The following is a 20,971-nucleotide window of genomic DNA, read 5'->3' as shown; positions in this document are numbered from 1 at the left end:
ATAGACAGGGAGAAACACACGCAAGCCTAAGACGTGGTAAGATAAGATATTCCTCACTATATGAAGTGACTGATAACAAGATCTGTATAATGGATTGTAAAGAAATTCGTCAGATTTTTATTTTGTAGACAATTAATCTGGATTTATAGCATGATGGGATGACAGCATAATGATGTGTGTGGTATCAGTGGAAAGCTCTGCTCCTGCGCTTTCATGTGATATGCGTGGCATTTCTGTGCGAATTCATCCAAGAGTAATGTGTGTGCAAAGCTATATGAAAGCTCTGTTATACATCATTTTAGTGTAACTTTATAATTTTTTTTTCGCTGTGAAAACATTGGACTACGGACAAGTGCTTGGCCTTGTCGGAAAGCTATGAGTCTGCTGTTTCATGTGATATATGGTCGCGGAGAAAATCCACAGAGAAGAACAGGTGTGAATTTGGACGCACTATGCGTCGTTCGGGCCCATAGGGTTAACCTGCATGTCTTTGGACTGTGGGAGGAAGCTGGAGCACCTGGAGAAAGCCCACGCTGCTATAAGGAAAACCCTCCACCCTGGATTCAAACAGGAACCTTCTTGCTGTTAGGTGAACTAGACCGCACTGATCAAGTATGAATCAAGGTTCTGTTACTGCGTTGTCTATTTCTTGCCTCAAATGTTTTCAGAAATATATTTTAGTGTACTGTTTAGCTGTAATATGAGAACGTTTGAGACCCGGTCGCCATGTAAAAAATAGTTGACCGAAGTAGCAAGCCATGCCCACCAGCTGGGACAACTTTCTCATTTCACATGGGACGTTGGACCTGTTTGGTTTAGTCTTTTAGCAAGATGTTATGTCCTGATCAAGGATTCGTTCACCCACATCATAAAATAATTAACTGGTATCTAGTTAAGCTGAGAGTTTTGGATTTGTTTGTGCATGGTTTGAGATTGCTGAGTTTTATGTCTCTTCTGTCATTGGATAGAGGTGAATGGAATTGACTGATCCTTACAGCATTGAACATTACATTTTGTAAAGTTGATAGTTGTGTTCCTTGCAGAAATGTTGTCCCTGTTACTGTGGATGATGCAGAGACCCACTTGCCAGGAAATTTCCTAATGACTGTCTTGTCAGTAGAAAGTAGTTCCAATGAAAACAGTTATAAAGATGGCCTAATCAGGACCTCATTTGGTAAAACAACACTTCTCGTGGCAAAGACAAAATAAATTTTCTGTTCATAACGCATAAAACAAAATTTCACATCCATAACTTTGAAAAGAAAGTGTTGTTTCTGTCCCCCATCTGTATACATACTTAATATATCCACACTGTGGATAAAGAAAGTTTAAATTAAAAGCATCGCAGCTCAGGCCTTGAACTGTCAACAAATCTTCCCCAAATAGCTGAAGCTCACAAAATGCAAATCTATCTTGAGAATAGGTCGGCAGGAAGTGCACAACACGCAAACTGCAGCTGCTCCAGCTCCCAGTATAACCCCCAGCACACTGTATAGCACTTATCACACACACACATAGATTTCCAAGGCTAAGTGACCTGCATGCTCTCAGCTTTGAATGACATAAGTACCTGAGTAGCCTTGGGTTCTGCACCCAACCTGAACACACTTATATGGCAGCTGATGGCGATGCAGGCCGCTTCCATGGTCATCCATCAGACCCCTGAGGTAATGTCTATAAACACACTCGACTTACATCAGCCAGGATAAAGGCCTCTATTAAGAAAATGAATAATACCAACTGAGGGGAGGTGACCTCAGGCCGCTCACGTGTCAACAAGGCTGACACACGATTGGCTGCGCAGGTTAGTATCTGTGCTACCAAGGGGGCGGTCCAGAGGTTGACAGATGCTCGAGGCCGAAGCGAGATGGGCTACAGAGTCAGCCGTTTCAGTCCTGTGATCTAATCTGTTACCCATCATGCATCCTGCTTCACTAATGAAAAGGCAAGGTCCCATCCGTCACAGGCAGCTATGGTAAATGGAATTTTAACCCCCCCCCCCCCCCCTCTCATACTGAATGAAGCTCCTCAGGCACAAACGCCTGCAAACATGTGCAAAAGGCCCTGGATGATGGACGATCATTGCAAAAGACCTCAGAGCAACGGCAAATTAATATCAAGAGGAAAAAATCAGTGACGACTCCCGCTTCCTATAGATGCTCCTCTGCTTTCTGTCATTTTGCTCAGCAACAAATGTAGCAAAGCTCAGCTCAGCCTCCGTTTCCGTTTAACAAGACTTCCAAGAGGATCCACATTGTCTTGATAATCACTTTCATTCAAGCAGGCAGCAGTGTACACGGGGTGTCACACCACATGGTTAAATTTGATTTTAGATCAAGAGGGCTCAAAGGGTAATTTTTGGCATCACACAAGCGTAATAGCTACAGAATGAATCTTAAAAAGTGTGAATGTATTATTGTGTTCGCCCTGTGCAGATTCTTCGTGGAGGGCATCATGCTGACTGAAAGGTATTCAAAAACTGGAAATAATCTCTCTTATTATGAAGGCACTGAGGTCCTGATCTAGACAAGTAAGCTACTGAAATTGTTTATGGCTGCAAAAAGACACAGGTCATAACAAGTTACAGTAAGCAAGGTGGCGCCTGTGGCGATCATCGGCTGGAATATACCTAACACATTATGAAATATTAAAAGAAAAATATGAGAAAATGCTGATAAGATACAATACATTTTTAAATGATGGCGTTAGAAATTATCCTAGGCGCAAATCAAGTTCAAAAGTCCATGAGCAATGTCAGGTTTCAAAACATTACAACTAGTAAGGGAAATATGTGTTTCTAAGGTTTGGGTACTCAAGTTTTTCTTGCACCGTGACCTGACATTTTCCATTTTTCCCACTCATGAAAAGATAATCTGTGTAATGGTGTACATAAACCAAGGCTGGATTTAGGCAACAATTGATTGATGGAAGGGAGTCAGCTGATAGATCACATGATTCCTTTCTATGCAACCAACTGGCAAATCTCATTCAGGGCGCCCTATTTAAACTGCTCTGGCCTGCCTACTGTTGCTGCTTCCTCTGCAAGCCTCCTCCACCCCAGCTCCTCCTTTTCATGCTGTGTCTGACTTAGCAATGTCATTTCTGTTTGTCATTGATGCTGCTCTGTTCTGTTCCCGGGGGTCTTTGCTTTGCCTCTCTGGCTTTCCTCATTTGCACATGGAAGGGCAGAAAGATGTGCTCTCTCTGCCTCAGGCTTTCCATGTAAGCATGTGGAAGAGGCTTTCTGCATAGGCCAGAGGAAAGGAAAAGAGGCCCCAGAACAGAGCCGTACCGCCAAATATAATACTGCAAATGGAAATAAAGTTTTCTTTGACTAAAGTGTTCCTGACTGTGGCAATTCATACATGGCAGCGTGCCACAAATTACTGGGTGTTTACGTAGCCACCTGAACTTCTCATGACAGAGGGACAGTGACAGTAAGCGACAGAGCGAAATAATGTTTAGGTTTTTGTGAAAGTGATGGGCTGTTCTTGAAGGGGTGTGAATGAGAAGCAGAGAGATGTTATCTGTAGCCCTCTGCTTTCGTGATTTTGTTTTTGTTTGCTCTGATAGGGCTATTAAATGTCTTCATTAATTCTAATGTTGTTATTTTGCCTCTATGAAATGTTACTAACAGTATTAACTGCCTGTTGTAGTAGTAGTATAATGTTTTTCACAGCAACCCTGCAGTTTAGTGCGCTGCTGTGGCCTTATGTGTATGTGCATGCATGTGACCTGTTAAGTGGTTGTGCACATTGGAAAATAGGACTCCCCCAAAAGCCACTGTGTAATCCGAACCCTGGTCACAAGTGTATATGGAGCTACATGTTTTTCACTAATTTATTTATATCTCTTTTACCGTAACACTAAAACATGTAATAAGCCAAATTAAGACTCGTTACTCAACTGCTGTTTTAGTGAATCACAATGAAAGCATTCGTTTGAAAAAGAGAAGTGGCTTTGGTCTTTTACAGAAGCTCAATGTCACCTTCAGACATGGTGCTCCCCGCCCACAGCTGAACCAAAGTCCTCTGTTATTCTTCCATACAGCACCAGCCGCTTCACTGTTTGATACCCTGAGGTTCTTCACTCTCTGTTCCCACTAGTGCTCTGTTTCTGAGCTTAAATCCAGCATTTGAAGCTCCACAGAGCTCCCAGCAGGGACACACCAGCTCTCTTTTTCCTCTCAGCCTTAATGGCAATGAAAAGACAAAACATCGAGCACATTGTTATACAGGCTGTCGTGACATTATGATATCCAGTGGCAGGAGAATTTAAATGAAGCTGTGTGGATGTTTTAGAAAATAGGCAGCTACAGAAGATTAGAAGGAAAATTAGGTTAACTTCGTGAGAGTCTTCTTTTCATGAACCACCCCTCCTCTCTGTCTGTTTCCTCAGGGTTTTTTCCGCCGAAGCATCCAGAAGAACATGGTGTACACGTGTCACCGGGACAAGAACTGCATTATCAACAAGGTGACGAGGAACCGCTGTCAGTACTGCCGCCTGCAGAAGTGCTTTGGAGTGGGAATGTCCAAAGAGTGTGAGTTTCAGACCCAATTTACACAGTGTGCTGATATGGAATTGAATTAAATATTGTCATGGATTTGAAAGAAGCGGTTTAATATCCGCCGCTCTGTGCTGTTTCACCTGCTTTTCCACCCAAACAAGAATAAATAAAAATAATAAAAATAATAATTTAAATAAATAGATAAATAAATAATCATCAGAATTTTGGAGTTTCATTATATTATTTATTTATTTTAACTTACAGTCACAGGTAATTTCCCTGAATATATAATTCAGGCAGATCCATAGGTTGGGGAAATATGAAAACATTTTAACCCTTCCTTCAACTTTTACAAAATATGTCAAATTTGCATCAGTGTTAGATTTATTTAATCTTATTTTCTAAACTTTTTTTAATTCAGTTTTACAGGATTATACGTTTGTATCAAAGACAAATGTAATCACCTTTTATAGTGTGCCATCAGGGAGCAAAGACATGTGTTATTTTCAGAAATGTGTGCATCTTCACCTTTTTATATATCATATAAAACATTAGGCCATGACAGATGGATATAACAGGATATGACAAGACAGATACTAAAAGAAAGCAAACTTAAACACTGCGAGACTAAAAATAAAAGCACGTTGACAACAGATATGTTGAACATTACTCATTAGTCTTGTTAAAGAAATCAAGAAAAGCATCTCATCTGTTATTAAATACAACATGAAACTTCTTATCCAGAAAACAAACCTGTCTGAACACACGTTAGGCAGTTCAACTTTTCACACTGTACACCTTTAAATGCCGTCCTTGTAGAGCTCAACAAGATCACTTCAAAGTTAATTTGTCTCACACCCCCAATATTATACTGTGACCCCACTCCTTGGTGTGTGTGTTGTGCAACACATTAGCATTCACATTGGCACAGGATAAGCAAAGTCTGTATTTACTTGAGTTTGCCGCCACACATTGTCACGTCATCCATCTCATCATCTTTTGCTCATTCGCTCCTTGAGCTTGTTCTTTCTTCGGATGTGTCTCCATGCTGTGCAGCACAACGAGCCTCCTGCACCCAAATGCTGTTATTTATAATTGCCAACGCAGCCTCCATAATTCTCAGTCAGGAAAAAGGCAGAAAGGAGGAAAAAATAAAACACCTACGTACGACTCCAAATCACAGAGATGTCGAATGGCACTTGACTAATATTATTACATGCTCTGTGTTTGGAGAATTATGGGAGGTATTTCATGGAATTGTTACGTCACAAATTACAGACATGGCAGATTCGCACAGGATTGAGACCTCAGACAACCTCTGCAATTATTACAAATGATTAGAGGTCCTCAGGTAACACTAGTCCTGTGTGAAGAGGGCTAATGTTGATGACGCTGAATTCTGTTGCTTAACTTGCCTCAACTCCAGTGGCAGAAAATGTCTCACCTGGCTCAGAGGTGTGGATTATAAACTGTTATTGAATGATGAGATGTAATGGAGAACTCAGTCCTCACACAAATGTTTGATGCACCCCTGCGTTAATATACACAAGGCCAGAAATGCTAATTAGACAAGCTTATTAAACCCATTTCATCATGCTGTCAGAATCAGTAGTTGCATTTTGTCAGAGCTTATCAGAGAGATGTTCTGCAGTATAGGATGCACTGAGCAGAGATACAGCAGCAACACAGGAGGGAGAAACATAATCTATTGTGTTTAGCCAACAAGCTTCTCTTGTAAGAGTTTAACATTCCCAATATTTTGAATTCTTTATACGTTTTTGGGATTTTCAAGCTGCAAGTGACATCAAAAAACTTGTGTCATAAAAAGGCTGCCTGTCAGGAGAAGCACCTACATTCACATTTGAATCTTGGGATGACCTAATTTTGAGTCATTACTATTCTGTCTGAGTCTGTTCTAAATAAGCAAGAGCAGCTCTACCCGCCGCTCAGGTTCAAGTTGGGTGGAACTACCAGGTGTAAGAAAAGAGGCAGACAGTTTAAGATTCAATTTAAAAAAAGAAAATGCGAATTAAAGCACATTTCTGTGGGGCCACTATTGTAGCAGAACTATTTGCAAATGTGTGGGGGGAGTTGTGAATTTGTAAATGTGTAAAAAAAAATCTTAATGCATACTGACATCTGTGTTTGTGTAGTCAGATTTGTAAATGTGACATCGTTAGCATCTTTAGTGATTTGGTGGTAAGTGAACTAGGATATTTAATTCCAAATATGGTTTCTCTCTGTCAAGTTTTAAATTCTTTGCGTGAGGAATTTTTTTGAAGGAATGCCTCTGCACCTCATTGGTCAGGACCTGTAGCTCACAGTCTGAAAATTTCAGTTTTCTTTGTCCTTGCTTTTGTTCTGCCGACTGTGTTCTTGGCACAAAGGCAGCGTCTATACTATCAGATGCAAAAACGGGCAAATTTTCTGGGTGTTTATGTGTTGTAATATCATTAGTAAATTGAACCTTGAGACGGGCAGATAGTGGTCGCAAGTGATGCTTAATTCATGGTGCTATCAGCGGCTGTGATCCATTCTTTGTGAATTCACCCCAAAGTGTTTTAAAGAGCTGGAAATTCAGACAAATCATCAGTTACAACTCAGGCAGGCCTCTCAATTGGCTGTTTCTTTACACGTGCGTCTATCTTCACTTCTGTCTTCACCTGCAAATGTGTATAGAGATTTGTCTGTGCCGCTCTACCCGCACTGACTTTTCAACCATGAAAATCTTTGTATGCATTTACAGATTTGTCTACACATTTGCAAATCTGCATGCAGACTTTTTTAATTTTATAAATGGGATTCTGAATACACATTTGCAGATTCCTGTGCACATTCACAAGTCTCAGTACACATTCAGAGATCCTTTTACACATTTACTAATCTGATAATTGATTACACGCAGTTACACGACCTCTCCACGCACATTTTCAAATAGTTCTGCTACAGTAATGGCCCTGTTCAGTCCCATCCACCACTGTTATGTGAATATTTGGTATTGGTTCATCAAGATAAACAGTAGGTGCTGTGAATTCTCCAGAGGTGCTATTATGCCATTGCAGAAGAAGTAGGTGCAGTGAGGTGATGTAATTAAATGTGAGCAAATCTGAAATGGTTGAAGGTTGATGGGGAAAAAATGTAAGAAAAAAAACCCTGACATTTCTGTTTGCTTCATGTGTTAATGTGAGGAAGGTTACAGTCTCCTCATCGCACCACACAGATCTGTTCTCGTCTGTTGTCATTTTTCATCTCCTCACTGGAAGCTTCAGTGACATTTAAGTCACATGCGTCATATAAGTCATGATTAACTCGCTGAGTCTGTTTCCATTGCACTTTGTTGCATTTTTCATTTATCAATACACTTTTTCATTCTTATATGAAGAGGGTTTTTTTCACATTTGAGGGTTTTCAGGCCCTTAAAGGAACGATCTCTTCAAACTGAGATGCCTTTTTTCACAGAAGACATTTTGACATGTCACAGTAAAAACACAGGTGTTGATAATAAAATGTTCGATGGCTGGATTCCATTCAGCTGCTTCAGCTTCACAGTCCTGGTATTGTTCACGCTGGCTCACGGGGACACTTGAAAAGAACAGAGCCATTGTTAATGTTATTAGTGACACATGTACTTTTTCTAGTCTAAAAAGTCAGAATGTGTGCTGTGAAATGGACCTATTTTCACCCGGACTTAATGTCCCCACACATTCAGACGTCATTATATTTCCTGCTGCATGAGAACACTATTCAGTATTGTTTACAGTGCACACTGGGAGGAGAAAAAAAGTGTTTCCAGTAATAGACTGTGAGGAGAGAATTGGATATTTAATGCAAATGAGCTGCAAATGCAAATGCCTGTTTTACAGAGCAGGAAAATAAACACTTACAGTATATTGCAAGCTGTATTTTTTAGATTGGATTTTGACCCACATTTTTATTAAAAACTTTTTATGATATTTGTTCTTTAACATTAAAGATAAATACCAACACATTCATGGATTTGTTCTTAACTGAAATTAACAAGATCTGCCTGTATAATGACAATCAGGGACACATGGCCTGTGGTGGACAGCGTTGTATCTGTCAGATAAGATCTGATCTGGTCATGTATTTATCAATGTGATGTCGGGATGACTGAGAGCTGTTGAATCACATGATAGTTGATCAGACTCATACATTATTCAGTCCTATATATGTTTCATATTGTCGCAATTTCAGCCTGCGAGGAGGTGTTGCATCATTCACCAAGTTTTAGCATCCACACAGTGGGACCTGAGAAATTATATGATGAACAGAGAAAAACACAAAAGGACACAGAGCCTGTGTATTTGGGGAACCCTGTGACTTGCTGCTGCCAATGGCCTCATGTTCGCCCTGCTCCATTGTCATCCATAGGAACAGTTTGCATTTCACAGGTTATTGGCATCCTTTGATTGCATCAGCATTTATAGCTCAGGTCCACTTCATGCTCCATTAGCCTCAGGGGGGGACCATTCCTTTCTCTTATGCTGTTTCACACCTCAGCAGAGGAGTCATGGAAAAGATGATGTCTTGATATCCTCAGGCTAACCCCCCCAACCCCCCACCCACAGGGCCACTGATGAGAAAGGGGACTATTCCCTCTCATATATCCACGGATGAAGGTGATTGGGTGGTGTCCTCAGTGTGCTGCTCTGAACATCGACAACAGAAGGTCCGTGCTCACCGGACGTTGCTTTCACTGTAGGGACTACAGGGTTTGCAATTGTGTCCTAAATCTATTAGCAGCTAGAAAAGTGCACTCAGTACAGTGCAGAGCTCCACCGGGTTTGTCTGGGGGCATGTGGGTGGGAAAGGTGAAGTGCCAGGCAGGCTGTGTGTCTGGTGTGAATGCACGGCAGTAGTGGGATGAAGGGGAGACAATATGCAAGTGAAATTACCAAGGCGTAACCAGAGAAGACAGGCTATATGGAGACAAACCTCGACAAAACCCCGCCCTACCTCCATCTCCTCTCCCAAACAAAGACGAGTTGAATCTCACTCAATTCTCCCTCCAGGCTCCCTTACAGTCAAGATGGCGGTGAAAATAACAAAAAAATGGGGATTTAGTCATCTCATATTGTGCCTAACTTTAGTGGATCATAACACATCTGGTAGGAAATTAATCTGCAGCTGCTCAGACTCAAAATGAGGCCACACTTTTTTATGGATGTTGGTTTTTGAGCCACAAGGAAGGCCACAATGTGGCCAGCAACAGACCTGGTAAGGCTTGTGCTGTGTGATTTTGTTGATCACTTGCGCCCTGTAAAGGTTGGATAAGAGGAGTTTTTCAAACACTGTGAATCACTGCAACCATGAGAGGTCTTTAAGCATACAGGCATAAATTTGAACAAAAAATATTTGGCTGATGGATCCAATATTTTGGGAGATTAGCTGCGGAGAGACAGATACACACACACATGCTCGACCAAACACATAATCCCCTTCAGACTTGCGCCTGGTGAGGAAAGCTATGGCAGATACCATCAGGGAATCCACTGAGTTTCCAAAATTCCATAGACATCCAGCTACTACTTTTTGAAATACCTTGTAGGTGTTGGTCAAGTGAATATTTCCAATCCTAGTCCTGAGTTTGTTGGGACTGTTTAACGGCTCGATGTTGGATGTTAGCCGCTGCTGTGTTAGCTCATGCTAATTGGGCAGAGCAGAGCAAGTCTGGAGATGGCAACAACAAAAAGTTTGCTCATTAGGAAGTTGGGTCAGGTGGGATCAGACTGCAACACAGAAAGGATTGAATGCAGGAAATGTTTGACTGGAGAAGTTCCGGTGCTACTTGGGCACTGGGCTTTTTTGGTTGATAAAGGTATCAAGTACCGATATACAGATACAGCCTGTGGGAAAAGTTCAGAGTTTTTCTCAAGCTAAGGTATCATTAAGTTGAAGGGGTATGTCTCTTCAGTTTGTACCACATAAAAAGAATTCACTCTTTTGAGATTTTCCACTGACTTTGTATGCAGTTGCACTGGCACTAAGATAATTTTGCTTTAAGGCCCTTACACACCAAGCCGACGGTCATTAGTTGGGAGCATTGGTGAGCGTCTGCCGCCCTCACCAGTGAGGAGTGTTCATACCATTGGCCCTCATCAGCGCTAGTCTGTTTTTTTTACCACCGAATAAGCATGTTGAATCGGTGTCAGCCACTGCAGAGCCTGTTGTTGAATGAAATCACTCTGATTGGCGGCTCAGCTCAGCACACCAGAAGTGAAACTGGAAGTGAGGAAAGTAAACAAAGAGCTTAAGTCAAGAGAGTTACATTAAAACAAACTTGTTACACAAGTTAAGGATATTTTTCTTTAGTCAATGAGCTCTTTAGCAGAAACGTTTCGTGATGGTTTGTGTTTTTGTTCACTGGCGCACAGTAAATGTGCTCTGGTCTTTCAACGCTGGATTGTGTTGTTAATGAGCTAACTGGCAAACTAGCGTCAAGACAGTCTTCCGGTTTCCCTTTTTGAATGACAATTACTACCTCCGTCTGCTGGTATAGAGAGTTATTTTCTGATTGACCACAAGTATTGCTCATAGTCACAAATCTATATAGAATTTTCACCAAACTCTGCATTTCTCCTCAGTTCTACGCTGCATTTTAGTTTCTTTCAGCTCATCTTTTTGGTTTTATACACTGTGGTTAATTAACTAGCTGAGCAGACATCTAAACACTGTGTGTATTCTATGTTTTGAAACACTACTCACCATTGTCAGCTTTTATTATCACTACGGTTGGAGGCATCCAATGTGGCCACTGCAGGCTGTCTAACACCTGAAAGCTTACATCTGTAGTGGTAGTTATTTCAAAATGAAAGCAGGGTGTTGGGAGCTCAGTCTGAGGCCTGAGTCAGAAGATGGACGGGAACATCTGCTTTCGGACACTAGGCTCGTGCTATCATGTGCCTCTGGAGATTACTGAACTGCTACTTAGAGTGGAACATAACGGGAGCATTGTTTTATATTTGTGTGTGTACGTGATTGTGTGTATGAGTGTGTGTGTGTGTGTGTGTACACATTGCACCAGCAGGTATGTGATTGAATGCGTCATTACACAAGTTGTGTCTTTGTATTTTTCAGTGGTAAGCGATCATGAGTTTCATACCGTCATGAGATGTGATCCATTATTAATCTGGTGAATCTGCAGAGCGAGAAGAGAAAGAGAAAGACTGTTAGGAGGAGCACCGTGTGTTTGCGTACTTGTACATCTATCTTTGTGAGAACCAGTTTGAGTTTTATAGTGAGGACATTTTGGAAAGTGGGGACATTTTGGAAAGTGGGGACATTTTGGAAAATGAGGACATTTGGGCTGGTTTTCACTTTAGACAGACCTTCAAAGGTCTGTTTGAGGGCTGGGGTTAAGTATTTAGTTGGGTTATGGTTGGAGTCTATGGGAGAGCATCATCGCATGACAAGATCGTAGTCGTGATGATACAAAGAAAAGAGTTTGACTGAAAATAATTTTTGAAGACAAAATGGTTGTTTCAATAAAGCTTCTGATTGCCAAATTTTCAATATCTACAGTTTGATTCTTTTCATAAGCAACAATTTAGAAAAGCATGCTCAGGCGTTTGTTTAAAAGAACATTATGGATTTCCATCCTTTGCTTTAAACCCCTGAAGAAACCGTTACTTGTTACAGTGGAGGGTATATATAGACCATATGTGTCTGAGGAACAAGGAAGTGCTCTGAGTCCATTCTTTTATCTTGTAACTGTCTCCACAGGGTGCAGTTGTGTAGACTGACATCAAGGCCCAGTTGTTCTGGATCAGAATGATCTGGATTTGGAAATGTTGTGTTTTGCTATCTGTGTCCACATAGCATTTGACTTGCTGCACATGGGTTTTCTTTCTCTGACAACAGTATCTTGACACTAGCATTAGCCAGGTAGCTAACATAACGCTGCATCAACAGAGGGTTGACTACACAGTCAACTTAAAGCTTACAAATCAAAATCAAATCAAATCAAATCAACTTTATTTATATGGCACTTTTCATACAACAGTAACACAAAGTGCCTCACAGAGGTTAAAAACAACAAAGATCCAAACAGAAAACAAAAAGAAAAGAGAAAACCCAACCCTCCCACCCAACAAAAAGCTATTTAGCTCATAAAATTGAGTTAGTAGCTAGGTAAGAATGATCTAAAACAGAGACATAAAATGCATCAAAACTAAAACCTATAGGCTAACTAAAATAACAAAAGATAAAGGTTAAATGAGATAAGAACGTAAAAAGAGGAAGGGTAAGAATATAAAAAATAAATAAAAAATAGATAATAGATGGATAAATCGGTTATAAGAGGAATTTAAAATAGATAAATAAAGAGATCAGTTAAAAGCCTGATTAAAAAGATGAGTCTTGAGCCTCTTTTTAAAAACATCAACAGTCTCTGCAGCTCTGAGGTTCTCCGGCAGGCTGTTCCACAATCGGGGGCCATAATAATTAAATGCCGCCTCCCCGTGTGTTTTAGTCCTAACTTGTGGTATGGTTAAAAGGCCTGTGCCGGAGGACCCCAGGGTCCGCGAGGGTTGATATGGTAAAAGCAGGTCAGATAAATAAGAAGGCCCAAGACCGTTAAGACATTTAAAAATGAATAAAATAACCTTAAAATCGATCCTGAAGCGCACAGGGAGCCAATGCAGCAATTTTAAAACTGGTGTAACAAAGCGATTGGTAAAAGAAGCGCAATGCTCACCAGCACTGTTGCCAACTTAGCAACTTTGTCGCTATATTTAGCGACTTTTCAGACCCCTCTAGCGACTCTTTTCAAAAAAGCGACTAGCGACAAATCTAGCGACTTTTTCTGATGTTATTGAAGACTTCTGGAGACTCTGTCGTGAGAGCACGTATCATTCTTATTCTTCTCAATGAGCAGCGGATGCTGCCGTGGGCTGCTCCCCCGCCCCAAAGCACTCACAGGCGGCCCAGTCCTCCCTCCCAGCAGCAGTCAGAGCAGGAGATGTTAACCCCTCCACGTCCAGACTGAAAGTGAATCGCGCATGTGGCTGATCCCGACCTGGTTTACAGTCAGGGCGGGATGTAAATGTAAAATTTTCTTTGTCTAATATAAATCATTGAAAGAAGGTTCATTTGTAGTTATAAACATATTCAGGGTGGTTTTTTTTACTCAGTTTTTGTCTCTCCCACGACGTTATTCCTCTCTCCTACAGCAGCCATTACAATTACATGCATATGGACAATTATGCAAATTAGGCGATGACATCATTTAGCGACTTCTAGCGACTTTTAGGACAGCCAATAGCTACTTTTCTTACTGAGGCGTTGGCAACAGTGCTCACCAGCAAGGTCCAGTGTCTGCCAGCCGATCTGCTCCCAAAACAAGCATTTCTTTTCTGTATTTGCTATGATAGAGAGTAGCCTAGCTAAAGCAGCGGCAGTGACAACACCGGTGCCTTTCTGAAAAGTCCAGAGATTTTCCACTTCAAGCACTCTGAGTGAGCGCAAGATGCTGAACGTGACGCTTTTTCTCTAGATGGCTGCATACTCTCGCTCCTTATTGAGAACGACTGAAAAAAGACCCTGGTGCAATAATTTTGTTTTATATTGACAGCTATTTGAGGGATTATTTTACAGGGTATTAATCCTTTGTTCTCTCTTTTGTCTCACTTTAATGTACAGAGGATTTACAGGTTGCCTAATGTCTACTTTGTCTTCTTTATCACTGTAGCAGTCAAACAAATCAGGTGCAAAATTTAAGAGTTTTACTGCATTTGGTTCCTGAAATCCACCCTGAATCCAGCCTTCTGCTGAGATCAGGATAGTCCTGGCTTTGGGGATAAAGATATGAAAGATGAAGGTTTGATCCAGGTTTTAACAAAAACTGGATGACGTGATCTAATCTGATTTCACAGTCCTTTATTTTTCTTTTGAACAATTCATTTTCAAGGTTTGATCCGAAATCCGATCAGTTTACTTCTAAACAGATGCATATTACTGCATATTATCAAATATCTGAGCAGCTTTTTGATATCACAAACAGTGTGAGGGATTGACGCTGCTGTCAGAAAATAAGACTTTCTTCTAAAGCATTCTGACAAACATCCACTGCTGTTTACACGGAGGTGATAATTAGATCAGTTCTCAGTTATTTATTTTTCTTTTTTTAGTCGTATCTGTGTGGAAAAAAGCCTCTGAACCAGCACTGAGACCGCCATCATGACACAATCTCTCACTTCCAAGTTGTGTATGTACCTCGCTCATTCCCGTTCTCCTCCAAGGTCATATTTCCACAATGCAGGTTTCCCATCTGACAATCCCCTCTCCCCTCCACCCCCTTGTCCCATCAGGACCATTAGCTTAAACTCAGCGCTCTGGTGGCAGCGCAGAATAATCACGGTTGCTCGACACCCACCTGGTTAGTGTTAGGGAGCTGCCATGTTAAGTGCCGTGGCGAACGGCCCGGGCTGCATCACGTGGACTCCAGATAGATAGTGTTTATTTAGCGCTGCATCTGTTTGCTCAAAGAGACACTGTGCAGAGCTTGGCAGCGCGCAGATGGCTGGCCGGCGGCTTCTCAAAACGGCCGCTGTCCACGCATGCTGCCGCCGCGCCACACAGCATCCCAATAAAGCAGCAGAACAGAGGGAAAAAATCGCCATGCTGCACCAGGGGGCTAGTGGCAGCCGGGGAAAAAAGAAATAAAGAGGACAAAAGGCAGAGGGAGGGACATTTTTCATTGACCAAAGGAGAGGGAGATGAGAGTCTTGGAAAGCCGAGGGATTGGAGAGTGTATTTAACAGCATTTCTGAACTCCACTCAATGACCCTCCATCCGTTGGTCTAACACCCTGGAGAGCACTTCAGAAACACTCGACACTCGCTCGTTCACAGCGCTCCCTCAAAGCCTGACAAAGTTGCTATTTGGATGGTTTTCATGCATTTAACACAGTCCTAGAAAACTCCTAACACACACACACCTCTCAGCGTTGAGTTTTGGATTGGAATCAGATGGTTCGTGTAGGGTGTGCTCGTGTGTTTTCATGTCAGAGACAACATTTCAAATACCATCATTTCATTAGAGTTTGTCTGGTTGACCTGTATTGTGTCCATCAGTGAAGCTGGAAATGTTTTCCAGTTGATAATATGTCTGTTTTTAGAGTGGACTGAAATTTGGGAAACATTTAACCTTCATAATAAGCACCCTCAGCATCAGTTAAAGCATCAGTTAAGTACATTTTGGTTGTTGTGTGTGATGTGTAATTGTGAGCTATAATTATAAAGCAGCATTTGTGTGCTGTGGGAAAATCTGACATCCAGGACTTTTATATTCACATTATTGAGTCACATCAAAAGGCCTGATGGACAAAATAAAAGAGGAAGCATAATATGGATGGTAAAACTCTCAAGGTTATAGACATTGTGGAAGGTTTTGTAATTTAAAAAAGCGCTGGAACAGGTACTCTGATTATTAGAGAAGTATCAACAATTCTGCTGTGCTGTTCAGCTTCACAGAGCCTTTCAGCGTCTTTGTGTTGGTTTTACAACCTGCAAATTTACTGTTTTGATTCGATCTTTAAGGCTGCTGTCAGCCCTAGAGTTGTCTTGCTTTGGTCTGAATCAGGGACTCATGTTGTTCCAAAGTTGTATAATTGCCTAGAGTTGGTTCGTGTTCTCACGGCAGCATTTACAAGCGGACCAGATCAAATGCCTTGTGTGAGAAAGCTGCTCTTGATTGGTCAGAATTTCCATGTGGGAAAAATCCAGGAAGTAAAGCAAACGTTGAAGAAGAGTACACTTGCAAGATAAATGTGACACTTTCTAATGTCACAATGGAGGGACAACTACGCAGGTTGATTTTAGCGCTGCTCATCGTGGACTATATTGCTGTCATTGTTCATTTTAGTCAAACCATACAGTTTGAAAACGAGGCGCGGCTCCAACTAGAAAACAATGTTTTGATGCATTGGATGTGCTGAATGTGCATATTAAGGCAGTACAGGAGGAGGTGCACATTAATAATCCTCCAGGACTGTAACATGCTCATGTTTAACCCAAACAATGTGTCATGTGACTGCAGTTGCTTCACATCCAGGTCGGAACACCTTCTCACCACAAACCAACCGCACCAGAGTTCCTTTGTAACCAGACTGAGACCACCTCTTCAAGAAGGTCTCAGTCCGGTTGTTTTGCTGCACACCTGAGTGTGATTGCTGTGTTCACACCTGCCCAAATGAACCGCACTTAGGGGGCAAACGAACTTGAGTTTGATTGAACCAAACAGGGCAGGAGTTAAAGTTTTCATCAACCTGGTTTCCAGCAGCAGCAGATGTTTTTAAAATGCCCTGATAAACCCTTACACTTATCAGGTTTTGGTAATCACTGAAATAGAATAACACTGAATACTGGACTTAGGGCCTGTTTACACCTGGTATTAACGTGCATTTCGGTGATCCAAACAAAAGTGGACCGCTGAGACACATCGCGGTTCACACCTGTGTCTATCATGTTTCTCCAACTGATCACTTGTGTTCAGATTTTGTCACCACCTATGTCACATATGCTAGGTGGTCAAAGGGCTCCATGTCATTATGTTTTGATCGGATCATCCAAGACACATTTTAATCGCAGGTGTAAACAGGGCCTGAGATTCATCAGGCCAGGAGAGTAAAGCCATGCTCAGACAGACAACGGCACTGCGTAACAAAACCCAGACCCTTCATTCATGTCAATGAGACAATCAGTTGACACCGCAGAGGTGCAACACAAAGGGGAAACACACAGAATATTTGAGCCTGTGCAGTGTTTCAGTATCTGATAAGCCTTCAAACTCATGGATCTAATACTCAAACTGGACATCTATAATTCATCACCACCTTGTACCTGAAACAACGCAGCCACACCAGTGCAGCCTCTTGCCTTTTTTTCAATGCAGGACCTAAGAATTTGACACAGAAAACAGAGCTGAAGGAGCCAAACAGACACTTAGAGACCAGTACAGATAAAAGTGCAGATACTTTTCATGTGGAAGTCTGGAGTAGTGTTCACAGCCACTACATAATGCGCTGGATGGGTTCCCTCTGCTCCTTTTGTGGGTATTAAAAAGCCATATATTTTCATGGCCTCTTGTCCGATGCATCATTTGGATGTATCTGCTCATGCTCGCAGTAATTTGCTTGGAGTGCGGTGGTAATTGATTGCCCTGGGTGGGTGAGGGGGTGCACTTGCCACGTCGCTGTCTCCCTAAATCACATCTCGTGGCTTGCCTGCCTCTGTGCGGACCGCAACCCCCTCGCCAGACACAGTTTGTCACCACACCACGACAAATGACACACACAGACACATGTGGACAGATTGTGTACCATCCCCCTTTCTGTATCATTATTCTGTACCATCCCCCTCTTCCAAGGGGCAAAGTGTTTTTGTGTTTTTTCTGTGTTGTGTGTGAGAGGACTGCCTCGTTTTGTCCTCACCCCCCATCGTCACTGTCTGTCCTCTGCTCTTTGAAGGAACGAACCTACTGGCAGCAGCATTTTGGACAGAATTAGCCTGAGTTCTTTCAGGTGACACATAAGAGCTGGTTTCTTTTCTAAATACGATGCTTGTTTGCTGTGCCAATGTGGCCGTGACAGTAAGAAAATTCACTCATCACTCATTTTGAATAGATTTATGAGTTAGGTTGGATGGGTAAGGGTCGGGTTATACTCATAGAGAATTAATTCATATAATGACGATCCTGTCGGAAGGATAAAAGTGTATTGTTCCGAACAGCCACACTTGATGACTAAGTAGAAAGCCCTCCATTATAGACAGTAGGGAGGTGCGATAACATTTAAATGTGGCGATCATGGTGTACATTTTCAGACAATCGCCAACAGTCACCAAAAGTGGCAGAAATAGTTGTGTCGAGAGTGAGAAAGGAGAGCGAGAGAGAGAAATTCAAACCCTGCTTACTTCCTCGCCTCCAAACACACACAGCCAACAAACACAGTGTGAAGAGGGTGTGAAGTTGGGGTCTCTGATGCTTGTTGACCATCCGACGAGCAGTTCTGATTCAGTATACTGGCAGTTTTTGTGTCAGCATGAAAACAAGATTGCCAGGACTCGGGGAGATTCCTCGGTGGAGTCCAAACTCAGATGCATACTGTAAACTGTGCACGAGACAAAAATAGATATGTCAGATGAGATGAACTCGGTGTCACACAAAGCAGCAGCCCAGTTTCCAGAATAAGTGTTGGCACTGTACGTGGCTGCAAACCACGGATACATTACATTTATACATCATTATCTTGCGGATATGTGGAACTTAATGTTTCAGCAACGCGATGGTTAATGTGTGGTGAGGTTTGGGCGCAGAAGTCACAGAAGTTTGGGGGCACAATCCAGGCTGGAAATGTGGCAATGTCTCGGTAAAAAACAACCGCTTATCGTGGCGCTATCCCAACAGGAAAAACAGTCAGCTCGTAAACTACATCACCACAAATCTAATGTGTTCATGGTGTGTAGAAATGCACAATGCAAACATTTTTTTCTGGTGACTGGGCTGCAACGATTAGTCGACTAATCGATGACCAATCGACTTTTAAAATAATCGGTGACTATTTTTGGGGTTTGGGAGAGACAGACCGACATTTTTCAACATTTTAACACATTTTTCGATAAAATGATTAGTCGACTAATCAAAGAAATAATCGACAGATGCGTCGACTATGAAAATAATCGTTAGTTGCAGCCCTACTAGATTAATTGACACACATTAGACATGTCAGACAGACAGGAGAGGTGGTCATGACAGTAAGTTGTGGAACAATGTGATAAAATTGCTGGGTTTGTGATGACACTGTTCCACACTAGGAAACAGGACAGTGATGTAGGTCAACCTGTGATGATGCACGTCAAGAAAAACAGTGGGTGCGGACGTTTTACAATACACTGTGTTGCCATCAAATTTAATAGTAATGATAATATACTAAGACCAATTCACTCCATCCTATCATTAAAGGGTTTGACTAATAAGATGTTTGACTGTGCAGTATTAAGATATTTTATTGTGAGTGTGTTTTTTACACATGAAATATCTTGTTCCTCATTTAGAAACATCCTTTGTTTGTGTGCTCTTTTCACAAGGACAGTATTTTGTGCATATTTTGCTTCATTATCTCTTCATGTGATCATTTCTTGTATTGAATCTTGTGTCTGATGTTATAATAGGCCAACATAAGCACCATACTTGCGCACTGGAGAAGAGTGAAGCAGGTTTCTGTTGCTCCATTCTGAAACTTCACTATCTGCTCTATCTGCTGTTGCTGTGTTCGGTGTTTGCAGCGTTTCTCTGCGGAGCAGCAGATTGGAGGAGGCCTGTGCTCTGTCAAGTCAAACCCCTCCCACTGCCCCCACACTGACACTGCTAACCATAATGACAGACACGGTTAGGATCAATTTTTCCATCACATGTTGTTTTTGTTTTGTATCTTCGAAGAATATAATTTCCAGGAATAAAGCAAGAAATATCATTAAAATGTGACAGTAACTCTCACAGTCTGTGCGAAGGAGCTCACATGTCTCTGTTTAGTTAAATTGACTCACAGTTAGCATTTATCTGAATTTAGTCTTTTTTCTAATGAAGTAATTAACGTTGTCACTGTCAAACTTTGCCTTACTGATGGCATAATCACATTTGATGTAGTGGAAAGTCTCTTACATACACATACTCCCATATAGGTGGCATATAGGTCACAGATGTAGGTCAAAACGTATGGCGAGATTAATGTCAGCACATCACTGCAGCCTCTCAGCAGTGACAGTAATCTGCACGAGGCCACGGCTGACCAAAACATTCAATCTAAATCTCCCAAATAGAAAATTATATTGACTCCTGTTTCACTTTGATGCATCGAGACGGTCTGATAATGTGAAGACAGAGCACAGAATATGAGATGTGGGCGGAGCATGTCCTAATATGTCAAAATTAAACAGACACATACGGAAGATGGACTCCCTTGTCATGACTGATTTGGATTTCAGACTATGTTGTATGTCATATCTGTATAGGATCCTTGCTGTATATATGATATGTGTAGTCTGAATCAGGAGAGATTAATTTATGGATATAAAGCGTTGTTGGTAAAGCAGAGGTAGACTCCATGTGAGGTTAATGCCTGATTATATGGATAAGCACTATAATCTGTCAATATCATAACCCTCTGACCATCAACACAGTTTTTTAATTTAATACCAAAATATACCACTGCACAGGACACACCACTTTATATGAGATTTTAGTGCTTCTTTAATTTCATTCTTACTCTATAATGATGAAAACTCTGTCTGTGTGTGTGTTCCACGTGTTTCTCCTCACTGACTTGGTCAATCCATGTGAAATTTGGCACAGTGGTAGAGGGTCATGGGAGGATGCCAATGAAGCAATATTACATCAATTGGCCAAAGGGGGGCGCTATAGCAACCGACTGAAATTGCAAACTTTGAA

The 20,971-nt window shown here is 41.6% G+C and overlaps 1 protein-coding gene across 1 annotated transcript in view; it reads left to right on the top strand.

The window, feature by feature from the left end:
* LOC126383889 (retinoic acid receptor alpha-A-like) overlaps positions 1-20,971 on the top strand; it is a 102,407-nt gene that overhangs the window by 39,416 nt on the left and 42,020 nt on the right. The window contains exon 3 of the mRNA XM_050034633.1: positions 4,399-4,540. Within this exon, the coding sequence (XP_049890590.1) occupies positions 4,399-4,540 (142 nt within the window). The remainder of the gene's footprint in view (positions 1-4,398; positions 4,541-20,971) is intronic.

The sequence above is a fragment of the Epinephelus moara genome, chromosome 22 (genome assembly GCF_006386435.1).
Source record: "Epinephelus moara isolate mb chromosome 22, YSFRI_EMoa_1.0, whole genome shotgun sequence".
NCBI classification, from domain to species: domain Eukaryota; kingdom Metazoa; phylum Chordata; class Actinopteri; order Perciformes; family Serranidae; genus Epinephelus; species Epinephelus moara.
Note: the sequence above shows the minus strand (reverse complement) of the source record. Positions and strands in the feature narration are given on the sequence as shown.